Here is a 13,300-nt window from a genome sequence, read left to right as displayed (position 1 = left end):
GGTAAAAGATTCTGAACACCATTTAATTAAAACAGTTTGATTGGGCACCTGGGTGGCTGAGTTGGTTAAGCATCTGACTTTGGCTCAGGTTATGATCTCACAGTGTGTGAGTTTGAGCCCCACATCAGGCTCTGTGCTGACAGCTCAGAGCCTGGAACCTGCTTCGGATTCTGTGTCCCTCTCTCTGTCCCATCCCAGCTTGCACACTCTCTCTCTCTCTCTCTCTTTCTCAAAAATAAATAAACATTAAAAAAAATTTTTTTAAAGATTTTGAGAGTTAAATATTCGTTTAGGAAAAGCAATACAGTTTAGCCTGTAATAATATGAGCTCAGAAGCCTGTTTGCCTGAGTTTAAACCTCAGCCTATCTACTTCCTGGTTGTGTGACTTACTCAAGTCATTATTTCTCTCTTGCTCTCAGTTTTCTCCTCTCTAAAATGAATATAATGGCATAACTATCTCATGGGGTGGTTGAGAGGAATTAAGTGAATTCATCTACAGAAAGCATTTGGAAGACAACCAGCTTATTGTAAGCACTCTATAAAATGCTTACGTTTAATTATTTTAAACCTTTTAAATAAGGTTTTAATAAACATTTTAAAATAAGATATACCCCCATATAATCAACATTTACCAATGACATTGAGTCAGACATTCTTGCTTTGAATGAATTGGACATACCCAGAGTTTGTTTTAGGTCTCTCGTAACATGTCTCCCTATTTCACTAGTAAACTTATACCTTTGTCTCTTTAAAAACACAATGATCTATTTTGTAGCCCTAGAGCTATTTTTAAAAGAACTCCTAGCCTTGGGGCACCTGAGTGGCTCAGCTGGTTTCAGCTCAGGTCATGATCTCACAGTTTGTGAGTTCAAGTCATGTGTCGGAAATCCGTGCTGACAGTGTAGAGCCTGCTTGGGATTCTCTCTCTCCCTCTCTCTCTGCCCCTCCCAGCTTGTGCTCTCTCTCTCTGTCTCAAAATAAGTAAATAAACTTGAAGAAGAAGAAGATGATGAAGGAGGAGGAGGAGGAGGAGGAGGAGGAGAAGGAGAAGCCCTAGCCCTGAATTGGGACCCTGAGAGTTTATTCTTTTTTATTTTTTTTTATGCTTACTTATTTTAGAGAGAGAGCATGCGAGAGGAAGTGGGGGAGGGGCAGAGAAAGGGGGACAGAGGATCTGAAGCAGGCTCTGTGCTGACAGCAAAGAGCCTGATGTGGGGCTCAAATTCACCAACCGTGAGATCATGACCTGAGCCGAAGTCGGATGCTTAACCGACTGAGCCACTCAGGCAGCCACCCTGAGAGTTTATTCTTATGTGGTTCCATTTTGCTATGTCACTTAGGTTTCTCCCACCTTGACGTAATGCTTGTGGAATGCTATGACCCAAAAGGTGACCAGTGGAATATTCTCCAAACTCCCATTTTGGAAGGTCGAAGTGGCCCTGGCTGTGCAGTGCTTGATGACAGCATCTACCTTGTGGGTGGCTACAGCTGGAGTATGGTATGTGTCCACATTTCCTCATCCTCTCCTTCTGTTTGTGCTTACTTTGTGTTTCCCTCTAAATGTTACCACCTACACATAAACCTTTTTTTTTCACTTAAATTTTATTTAGTTAACATACAGTGCAATATTGATTTCAGGAGTAGAATTCAGTGATTGATCGTGTACATACAACACCCAGTGCTCATTAAAACAAGTGTCCTCCTTACTACCCATCACCCATCTAGCCCATCCCCCACCCACCTCCCTCAATCAACCCTCAGTTTGTTCTCTATCATTAAAAGTCTTCTGTGGTATCTTTTCCTCTCTCCTCTTTCCACCACCCCCACCCCGATATGTTCATCTGTTTTGTTTCTTAAATTCCACATAGAAGTGAATCATATAGTATTTCTTTTTCTCTGATCGACTTATTTCACTTAGCATAATACATTCTAGCTCCATCCACATCATTCCAAATGGGAAGATTTCATTCTTTTTGATAGCTGAGTAACATTCCATTGTATATACATACCACAACTTCTTTATCTATTCATCAGTCAGTGGACATTTGGGCTTTCTCCATAGTTTGGTTATTGTTGATAATGTTGCTATAAACAGTGCAGGTACTCCTTTGAATCAGTATTTTAGTATCCTTTGGGTAAACACCTAATAGTGCAGTAGCTGGATCATAGGGTAATTCTAGTTTCACTTTTTTGAGGAACTTCCATACTGTTCTCTAGAGTGGCTCTACCAGTTTCCATTCCCATGAACAGTGCAAGAGAGTTCCCCTTTCTCAGCATCCTCCAACACCTGTTGTCTATTTTAGCCATTCTGACAGGTGTAAGGTGATATCTCATCATGTTTTTTATCTTGATTTCCCTGATGGTCAGTGATGTTGAGCATCTTTTCATGTGCCTGTTAGCCATCTGGATGTCTTCTTTGGATAAGGATCTATTCATATCTTCTGCCCATTTCTTAACTGGGTTGTCTGTTTTTTTGATGTTGTGTTTGATAAGTTCTTTATAGATTTTGGATACTGACTCTTATCAGTATGTTGTTTGCAAATATCTTCTCCCATTCCATAGTCTGCCTTTCAGTTTTGTTGTTTCCTTCACTGTGCAGAAGTTTTTATCTTGATGACGTCTCTATAGTTCATGTTTGCTTTTGTTTCCCTTGCCTTTAGCGATGTGTCTAGTAAGAAGTTGCTCTAGCCAAGGTCAAAGAGGTTGCTGCCTATGTTCTCCTCTAGGATTTTAATGGTTTCCTGTCTCACATTTAGGTCTTTCATCCATTTTGAATTTATTTTCACACATAAACCTTTTAAGAGTATCATGCTTGTATGCTAGGAGTAAGTTACTTTAAGTAATAAAATAGAATTGGTGTGGTTGCTATTGAGCTGTCTTGCTGTCTGATCAACTATATCCCCAAATGCAGTAGGTCTCTACTTCTCTCTTCTCGCCATGCTTTTGGGATTCTGGCTTTCCAACTAAAGTAAAGATACTGAAGTGGTTTTACAAATATTGCATTGAAATTGTTTGAATAGTTTGTTGAATTGTTTGAATTGTCTGAAAAGTTTCTGACCAGTAAGGCATAAACACTTGAACCTGTTAAATATCCACAAATTCCCTTTAGGATATATAATTTTCCATGGCTTTTCACTTTCCCCCATCTTTATCAGGAAAATTTCCAAGGTTACACAGAAATTGAGAGTACAATGAACTCTTGTTAACCCAGCATCCAGCTTCAACATCCATCAAAATTTTAGCATACTTCATCTATTCACCCTCAAAAACTTTTGGCTGAAGTATTTGATCCTACATGCTTCAGTATTTATCTTTAAAAAAGTATTCGTTTATGGGGGTGCCTGGGAGGCTCAGTCGGTTGAGTGTCCGACTTCAGCTCAGGTCATGATCTCACAGTTTGTGACTTCGAGCCCCACGTTGGGCTCTGTGCTGACAGCCTGGAGCCTGGATCCTGCTTCGGGTTCTGTGTCTCCCTCTCTCTACCCCTTCCCCACTCATGCTCTGTCTCTCTCTGTCTCTCAAAGATGAATAAATGTTAAAAAAAAAAAAATTAAAAAAATAAAAAAGTATTCGTTTATGTAAACACACTGTCATCTCACCCAACAAAATTAACTATAATTCCCTTATTCTACATTCAAAGTTTTCCTATTCACTTGTAAAAATATATATATATTTCGGGGTGCCTGAGTGGCTCAGTTAAGCGTCCAACTTCAGCTCAGGTCATGATCTTGTGGTTTGTGAGTTCGAGCCCCACATCAGGCTCTGTGCTGACAGCTCGGAGCCTGGAGCCTGCTTCGGATTCTGTGTCTCCCTCTCTCTCTGGCCCTCCCATGCTCATGCTCTGTCTCTCTCTGTCTTTCAATAATAAATAAACATTTAAAAAATTTTTTTAAATATATATATATTTTAAGTTGATATGTTCAAGTCAGAATCCAATACCCTCACTTGTATTTGGTTATTATATCTCATCCATCTCTTGCAATCTGGAAAATCACCCCACTCCACTTCTTCGTCCATGCCATTAACTTGTTGAAAAAAACAGGGTCAGTTATTAGAGAGAAAAGCTGACATTCTGGAATTAGCTAATGATTACCTTGCGATATCATTTAATACAGTCTCTGTCTCCATATTTCCTCTAAAACTGGAAGTTAGACATAAGGACTTAACACAAGTTCAGCCTGTTTCTTTTTTAAATTTATTGTGCTCCTTATTTCTTCTCTTTTGTTAAGAACACTTGAGGAGGTGGCCATGTAGTTCGAATTACATCACATTACATCACATAGACACGTATGACCTTATGGTCTACACATTCACTTTTTAAATGATGACTGTTGATTTATAGGTGTTGGTTTCTTAATATTAATTTGGGGCATTAATAATATTAGCTTATTTCTTTTGCATCAAACGAGGTTCTTGTATAATGTTTGGGGTGAGTTTTAAAAAGGTATTAGTTATATGTAGGCAAATATACATTGAACTACATATTCATAAGGGGTTTGTTCACTGGTGCACATTACTAGCTGCAAGAGTGGACACATTTAGAACCAGGTACCAGGAGGACACTTTCAAAAAATGATGACCAGGTTGGTTGGAATTTTGGGGTTTTGCCTATGCTAAATGGTTTTAGAAGCGAAATGTCATACAAGCACTACCCCCAGAGGTTGACAAAGGAAACGAGATTAAAGACATTTTTTTTTTAATTTCTCATGTGGCCACTTGAAAATAAATCAATGTGCAAAGAAGTTGACAAGCCCTCTTGTCCGGCTTATTTTGAACTAGTTTTGAATCTTATCTCTTACAGTAGTAAAATAAAACCAGAAAAGTGAGGCAACTATTTAAAATTGACCAAATTGTTTGACCCAAATTATTTGAAAATCTAAGATGAAATTTTTTTTAACTGAAACCAGCTGGATAAATTCCAATTTTTGGTCCATTATTTTAAAGGATTTTGCTGATCATCTAGGTGTTGAAGGCACTCGACTTTTATTATTAATCACAGACACACACACAGATTTTGCAATCTTGCAAATCTCAGATTTGCCTGTAGAAAAAACAGTTTCAAATCCACCGCTTTCATTTGGAACTTTTTAGCAAGAGCAGAGAATTGACATTTTCTTTCCAATGTAAATGTGAGAAGTAGGATTGCCATTGCACTTCTCGGAACATTCTTCCCTAAACGCCCCCCCTCTGCCATTACAGGGGGCCTACAAATCATCCACAATATGCTACTGCCCGGAAAAAGGCACCTGGACAGAACTGGAAGGGGATGTAGCAGAGCCACTGGCAGGTCCCGCCTGCGCACCGGTTATCTTGCCCGCCTGTGTACCTTACAACAAATAACGCCAGGGAACCCTGGAATGAACACTCTCACATTCTAGGAAACAATGACAGCTGACATCACTATTGTACTAGGAACAGTGCATCTAATGGCACAACTGCCGAAACCCGCCCTTGGTTTCTAATGATTTACAAGTAATGACAAAAGAAAAAGACCTGTTCTTGAACAGATACTGTGTCTGCAACTCGGATCACACCAAACTTCCTGTGGTGACAGACTCTTCCATTTCAGACTGGTTTTAACTTGTCCCAGCTTTACGAAAACTCCTCATGTGGATCTTAACGTTCAAAAGGAGAAAGATACAATACAGAAGAGTGCCCCAGACAGACCTCAGATCAGTATTGTGCATTGTAGTCTACCTGCATGTGACCTATGTTGAAGTTTTGGGGATATTGTGTTCATGAACGATCCAGAATTCGACCCACTGAAATACTTACACTGCATTACAGAAATTGCCACTCGATTCTATATTCCTAACCTGTGGCTCCTTCACAGACTCCATAGGCAACACAGTTATAGAAAATCATATAAGATTAAAGGGGAACATGTTTGTTTCTATATAACTTCATTTCATGTACCGCCTGCCCCTTACAGCACCTCACGGGATCACAGAAGAGGAAGATGTTGGCTCTCATAGCAATTGCTTTCTGCCCTGTGGGCTCTAGGCTAGCCAGTCACAATTTGTGTCCTCAATTTTATATGAAAGATTAAGACAAAACATACTATGTCACTATTCATTCCACAGAAGCTCATGTTTTGTCTTTTTTTTTTACAGTATATAAAAAAGTAGTGAACACATCTGTTATTTCCTTCAAAAGGTAGGACTGACAAAGTTTTCGTACAATATTGAAGAGATTCTGTTGGATAACACGTCTGACCCAAACTTAACCTATGATGAAACTGGGAGATTGCTTTCAGGAATTCAGGGATGAAAAGAAAGAAAAAATTTCTTTTAAGTGCCATCCCAGTTGTCTCTCTGTCCCTAAAACACACCACTTAAAAGAGCCACAAGAACGAATTATAGCTCTTAACAAATATGTCTCCCTCTTCCTCACCTTTGGCTCTAGAAATGGCTCTGGATTTGGCTCTAGGAAAGCACATGACTTACCCTGATTATTCTCCAACTCATCATATTTGTTTGTTATCACCAAAGATGCCTGAGATCAGTTAGCTGAACAATTGCTAGTTGTCTTTAGAAGCATGAGGAATGTAGGAGCAGAAGGTCAGGAGAGCATGAGATAGTTTTCAATGTGAACAATCAAAAGAGCAAAACTGGAAGGAACATGAATTTGATTTTCAAGCGCTTCAGAGCTGAAACAACAGTTAATACTAAATTGTAGCCTAAAATGTTTTTTAATCACCCAGAGGTGTTGTTGAATCCCTCCACAAAAGTGTCATTCAAAACAACAACATGGGGAAGCCACAGACTAAAAATGCCTTGGTGATAAACTTTCACCGTGGAGCATGTCGAGATAGATGGGTGTACTGGAATCCAATGCCGTTTCTACAGTAAAGTGCAATCTTTGTTGTTTTTGTATTTATTTGTATGTTCAGATCCAAAGGATCCGTTGTAAAAATATATATATAAATATATATATATATTCAGTGCAATCAACTTTCATTTCTTTTTCCTTGAAAACATATATATAGGAAAGAAAAATTACAGTACTTGGGAAAAATCCCAGCTGACGTCACGAAGAGAACAAGGTCTGCTTCAGAACCTTTTTTGTCAACTGTCACCATTTCTTCTGAAAGTCACAGTTTATACAAGGATATTCACTTTCCTTAGACTTGTTCTTCATTTATTTTTTATTTCTAGCCAAAATAAATAAGAGCATTTATGAGAACTGTAAGTAAAGCTTTCTGTATTTCAGAAAGGCACAAACTATTAGAAGTGAATAGTGAGTAAGTAAGTCACAGAGATTGTAAATTTTGTACAGTATTAGAATGTGTAAATGAAGCTTGCTTGGAAGGGGAAAACTTTAAATAAAAACTTTATGTACTAATTCAACTGTCTCATACTCCTACTTATAAGGCATATGTATAAATCTCTACACTGAATTGTTTAAAGGTTTACAATATGTAAATACCTAAATATTTTTATTCTGCTGATACATTTTATACGTTCATTTAGCTTCCTGGAATATATAAATGTATACAGTATGGACAATGCAAAAAATTATGGAATGCTTCTGAAAAAATGTTGTGTTAAAAATTACGAGTAGAGGGGTGGCTCGGCTGGCTCGGTCAGTAAAACATGTGACTATTGATCTTGGGATTGTGAGTTCAAGCCCTATGTTGGGTGTAGAGCTGACTTAAAAAGCTTTTTTAAAAAATCATGATTAGAATCTGATTTATCCACTGCAAGAGTGGCATAAGTTATCTAAGATCTAATAACTCTTTGTGTAAATTACTAGAAGTACCATATGTATTAAACAGCACTGTCACACTTTCTAAAGAATAAGTGAATCACACGCTAATTAGAACAATTATCTAAATACATAGTATTTAGTTGTGTTTTATTTTTTAAAATCTGAGAAAGAAGTGCAGTGCAAAGAAAGGGTGTGGGAGACAGTAGGGGAAACTGAGGCATGTCACTGAAGGTAGAAGTTGGTCAACCTTCTAGGCAAAGAGGTATGAAGCGTTGGAAGCTATTTCCTGAAACCTGCAAGTTAGAAGAACCTACTTGCATTTTTCCCAGCCAAATGTACCTTTGTTGATGACTAAACTCACAATTGGGGATCATGTGATCCCTCCTAGTATTCCATGAAAGCAACAGAAATGGGGTTTCTGTGTTCGTCTACTGAATCTTCACCTCTCCATGCTTGCTGTGAGGTAGTCTCTGTTACCATCTTCTCCTGAGCCAATTGGCTAGTTGCTGTAGGGATTCTTCCAAATGGCCTGAATCCCCAAAAGCTCCAGTACTAACCAAATATCATGGGCAGTTAAACAAAAATTTGTCTTTTTCTTAATCCCATGAAACCACCTACTTAAGTCCATAACTAGACTGGCAAAAACTGGGAGAGTGAGCGTAGGGACCAGGTTTTTCAGTTAAGCTGTGTCTATAGGCTAAAAATTAGTGCCTGCATTTGTGCTTCCCGGTTAGGGCCAAATTTATATTTTCCCAGCTGCATGACACTTACATCACTTAAAAAATTGTCATCATTATTGACATTGTAAGTATCAAGTATTTATTGAACATATCCCAAAAGGCATCACTATAAATGCCAGAGTTCTTATTAAACTTGGTTCTCTAGGTCAAAGCATTTTTTAGATGAAACAGCAAATGAGCTAAAATAAGTTTGGTAAACATCCCTTGATAGATTGAGTTCCCATAGATGAGGTAGCAGGAAGATCATGACTGATCAAGCCTGACGTCCTAGAAGCACCTGACCTAGAGGATGTTGAAACTGTGATAGAAAATAAAATGGCAATAAGAAACAGAAAGGTCAATATAAAAAAAAAATCTAAATAGTATGTTTGCTTTGTGTAGCTATAGCTGTATAGGGCTGCCCTGGCTAGTACAATAAACATGGGCCAAGTAGTGGATGGGGTTTCTTGATGGAGTATTCTACATTTGTTGTGTTTTCAGGCATGGTGCAATAACAAAAGGTTCAGTTCTACAGATGCATACGAAAAACGTGCTTCAAGAATGCAACACAATGGCATAAGAATAAGACAAAAGTGTTCTGGTGCCTGGGAGGCTCCGTTGGTTAAGTGTCCAACTCTGGATTTAGGCTCAGGTCATGATCTCACAGTGGTGAGACAGAGCCCCAAACTGGGCTCTGCACTGAGCATGGAGCTTGCTTGGAATTCTCTCTCTCCCTCTCTCTCTGCCCACCCCTGCTCATGCTTTCTTTCTCCCTCAAAATAAATAAACGTTAAAAAAAAAAGTTTCTACAAATTGAAGTTTGAGTGGCTTATTTTATTCCAGGTTATTGCCCGGCATATATTGAGGACTCACTAAATGTCGATTCTTAACATTAGCAGGAGTAATATTACTTTAGTGTTTTGGCTCACTAATGATGCTAAAAACAAGATGACTGGAGGGAGTTAACATGTAGACAGTAGAACTGTCTACTCCTCAGTCTAAGAAGAATTATATAACTTCAGGTAAAGTGATCCTTGATTCTAACCTCCCCTTCTGGTTTTGTTTTGTTTTGTTTTGTTTTTATGTATTGGGCTGACTCTTCCTCTCTGACCTTCCAAACCCCCATGTACAACAAAATGACACACAGGGTTAGGCAGGCAGGGGGTGGGGAGGATGGGGGGGTAAACATTTGACTGCAGGACAAAGTCGTCCTACATTTAGAGAGACGGCAGGCTTCTGGCTTCCAATCAAGTCACTCAAATTCAAGACTTTTGGGAACTGATTGAATTAAATTAGGAAAAAGGAATAAAAGAAATAGGATTTAATTATTAATTCAACATTATTATGTCAACAATATTATAACATAACAACGTAACACTTCCAGTAACATAATGCTTATTATGAATCAGGTATTATGCTGATATTTTATACATATTTTCTCATTTATTCTTCTGAGAAGTTCTATGAGGTAAATATTGTTCATATATTAAAGGTAAGGACACTTGTGCTCAGAAAGGGTAAACTATTTGATAAGGTTAGACAGCTGATAGGCAGTGGAGCTAGGATTCAAACCAAAGCTTTAAAACAGTCATCATCTGCAGTGCATGGGTGGGTTAGTCAGTTAAGCCTCCCACTCTTGGTCTCAGCTCCGGTCTTGACTCAGGGTCATGAGTTCAAGCCCCACACCGCTGGGCATGGAGCCTACTTAAAAATAATTAATTAATTGATCAATTAGAATAGAATAGTCATCCTCTAACCACCATTTTCTCCTGACAACAAAGAAACTTCTTAAGTCGACCATTTGAAGTCATGTAGACACTCCAGGTGAATGGTCTGCATTTGCCATATATGAAGAGGCTGTGCTGGAGGGGAAAGGGAACAATTGATGGTGATGCAGCATGACAAATGCCACATTATTAGTGTAAATTAACTACAGGGAAGTGCAAGAATGGGCAAAAGGAACTTGCTCTGTGACCTGGGAGGGTCATTTAGCTTCTCCAATTTCCACTTTGTCATCTGTACTTCGGGCGATACAATCTCTTCTTCAAAGCATTATCGTGAAAATCATAGATAAAGAATGTGAAAATGCTTTGCATCTGGTAAACTCCAAAGTAAAATACGCAGATCAACTATCAGGATGCAAGGACAAAGTCCAACTTTTCAACTTGCCTTGCAGGTACCTCAAAATCTGGCCTCAGCCCCCCTTTAGGTCACATTTTTCTTTACTACGGTGTCCATTAAGCAGTGTGAATCCTTGCTTTTCCACAAACACAGCTATGCTTTTCCATCTTTGCCCTTTCGCTTGTGCGTTTTCTCCACAGAGAATGCCATTTCATGCTCAACACTATCTATTAAAATCATGTCCTTCAAGGTCCCGTTCAACCTCTACTGCTTTCATTAAGCCTTCATGATCACAACAGTCTTGTGTGATATTTTTCATCTGACTTACTATGGCTTTCTTACTCTATCTATTCCATACTATTTGTGAGGTTTTTACTAGATTCGGGGTTCCTTGAGGGTAGAGATAATATACAATGTGCCTTTGAAAAAACATAATGCCATAAAATACTTATTGAAGAAAGGTAATATTTCTTTAATTATCAATGTAATATAACCAAATTATGGACATTTGGGGAAATACAGGAGGAAAAAAAGATTACCTTTAGTCCACCGTACAACACAATAATTGTTATCTTTTGGGGTCTGAACTCTTACCCATGTCTTTTTCATTTGACATTTTGCATTCTATGCAACTAAATTTATATCTTGACGCCTTAAATTTTTAGCATTTCACAAACCTGTTTCCATGTGACTAAGTGGTCTTTATGGTAATTTTTAATAAGGTCATAGTATGCTAGAGGAACAGTCAAGCATTGGCAAGTTTCGATTTAGGTACTGGTGCCACAGGATCCTCAACCAGCATTCTTACGTGTTCTTTCTGGTTCCCTCTCACCAATTTCACTCTTCAGTTCAGTTCCACCCACTGCTAATATTGTTTCACTATAACAAACACTTTGAAATACATAAAAGCCCTGGCTCTCCAGAGATCTTGTTTATTCAGCTCATCTCTGCTCCTTTTCTTCATGTAACATTTCTAGTGAGAAATGCTGCTGCCCGCCCCCCACCCTGCCGCCCCCCCCCCCCCCCTCCAGGCTCTTCCAGAATAGTTGTGGTAACTTGTACTTTCCTTGCAAATGGACTCAGGCCACCAACATCCCAATTCAGGACACATGGTATTCATATAGTTTGGCAGGAAGATCTTTACTTGTCTCACAAGTACTTCTTAAAAGCAATTCAGATTATTAAAACCAGCTGAGATAGAGTGCCATATTAAATGTATTTGTTTATTTTCCAACATGATTGGCCATGTTAATCCAACTCACAGGAAAGAAAAAAAATGAAAGGAAAAGAAAGAACTTTAAAACCAAAGGCCCTTGGGGCTACATGTCCGTTGAGAAAATATAATTCAAGTCTCTGACTAAACCATTCATAGGCTGGTCATCATATCCTTTAAATCCTTAGAATATTTACTACCTATACATACATTCATATAGCATCCATCGTATATTTTATTATATTGATGGTGTTATATGACATACTTATGCCTTGTTTTAATTAATCTCCTTGGTGCAGAAAGGACAATGCCTGAAATATTGTGTTTCCCCACAGTGTTTTGCCCACAGTTGTGCTCAATAAATGGGAAGAGGTTGATTTTTGAGGTATTAGAATCTGTGGAGTAGTAAAGTCATTTCTGACTCCGAAATTTTATGGTCATAATCTTGAAAATGTAAGTTGTACATGATTTTCTCAAGGACAATTCTGACTGCTTTCACTATGACAAACTCCACGATGGCCTCTGTTTGTAAGTGTGGGCGAGCTAATTGCCTTTGTCATATTAACCATGTTTCCTCTATTTAATGACTGTGAAAGCCAGAATTTTAATGAAAAAACCCTTGTTCAGTTGCATTAAACCCTTACTTTTATAAAAATCTTTGCCCCGGTACACAAATAAGATAGTGCTGGTGCAATTCTGGCCTCTGTTCAGAAAACATTCACAAATATTGCTTCTTAGGGGATCTCTTCACAAATTATGAGGATGAATAGGTAATAATTCTCTTGGTATACCAGAGAGCATCTCCAGTATTATGCTGTCAGGTTTTTTCCTCATTTATTCCTTTTGGGATGGACAAAGCTCTGTGATGTGCCATATAAAGAATATATACATAACCATGATGCAAGATATATGTGCAATAAAGACACATAAATAAGGTGATGTGAGAGTTCCTGGAAGGAAGAGTTTATGTCCAACTAGGGGTATCAGGGAAGGACAGGGCAGAGGGAATATATAAAGTCAGTCCAAAGAACAGGTATAAAATAAATTGAATTTTTTTCTTCAATTAATGCTTGTGAGGTAACTCTTGAAAATATGCTAAATAACAACTAATTTAGTTTCATATGGAAAACTGCTAGATAAAATATATTATAATCCTCTCCAGAGTAGAGTACTGAATGGTGGCATAAATTATGAAGAAAATGAAAAAGTGTGAGGGCAAGGACTTTTAATGTTTACATAGAATGAAGTAATCCACAGTATCCAAGACACTCACTGTGGCAACTAACAAAAAATGAATCAGTTAAGTTTTTAAAATATTTTGTGAGGCATCAGAGAACACTAAAAGCAATTAAGACTAAATGAACTAAAGTTCCAAAGAGGGGAACAGTGTTCTAAAGTGAGCTGATGATGACCAGTACATTTTTTCCCTGGGACATTTTCAAGTCCTGGACACAGGTTGATCAACCTTGGCCCAGGCAGAGAATCCGCTGTGGGAAAGAGAAACAAGCAAACTTTTAGCTGTCATACAGAACTGAA

The 13,300-nt window shown here is 38.2% G+C and overlaps 1 protein-coding gene across 1 annotated transcript in view; it reads left to right on the top strand.

The window, feature by feature from the left end:
• The window catches only part of KLHL14 (kelch like family member 14), a 102,929-nt gene extending 95,584 nt beyond the window's left edge, over positions 1-7,345 (top strand). The window contains exons 7-8 of the mRNA XM_019465450.2: positions 1,342-1,499; positions 5,201-7,345. Coding sequence (XP_019320995.1) covers positions 1,342-1,499; positions 5,201-5,341 — 299 coding nt within the window. The 3' untranslated portion in view covers positions 5,342-7,345. The remainder of the gene's footprint in view (positions 1-1,341; positions 1,500-5,200) is intronic.
• The last annotated feature ends 5,955 nt before the right edge of the window (positions 7,346-13,300 follow it).

Source organism: Panthera pardus, unplaced genomic scaffold (assembly GCF_024362965.1).
Source record: "Panthera pardus isolate Hobbes unplaced genomic scaffold, ASM2436296v1 HiC_scaffold_15, whole genome shotgun sequence".
Classification (NCBI taxonomy): domain Eukaryota; kingdom Metazoa; phylum Chordata; class Mammalia; order Carnivora; family Felidae; genus Panthera; species Panthera pardus.
This window is presented reverse-complemented; position numbering and strand designations above follow the sequence as displayed.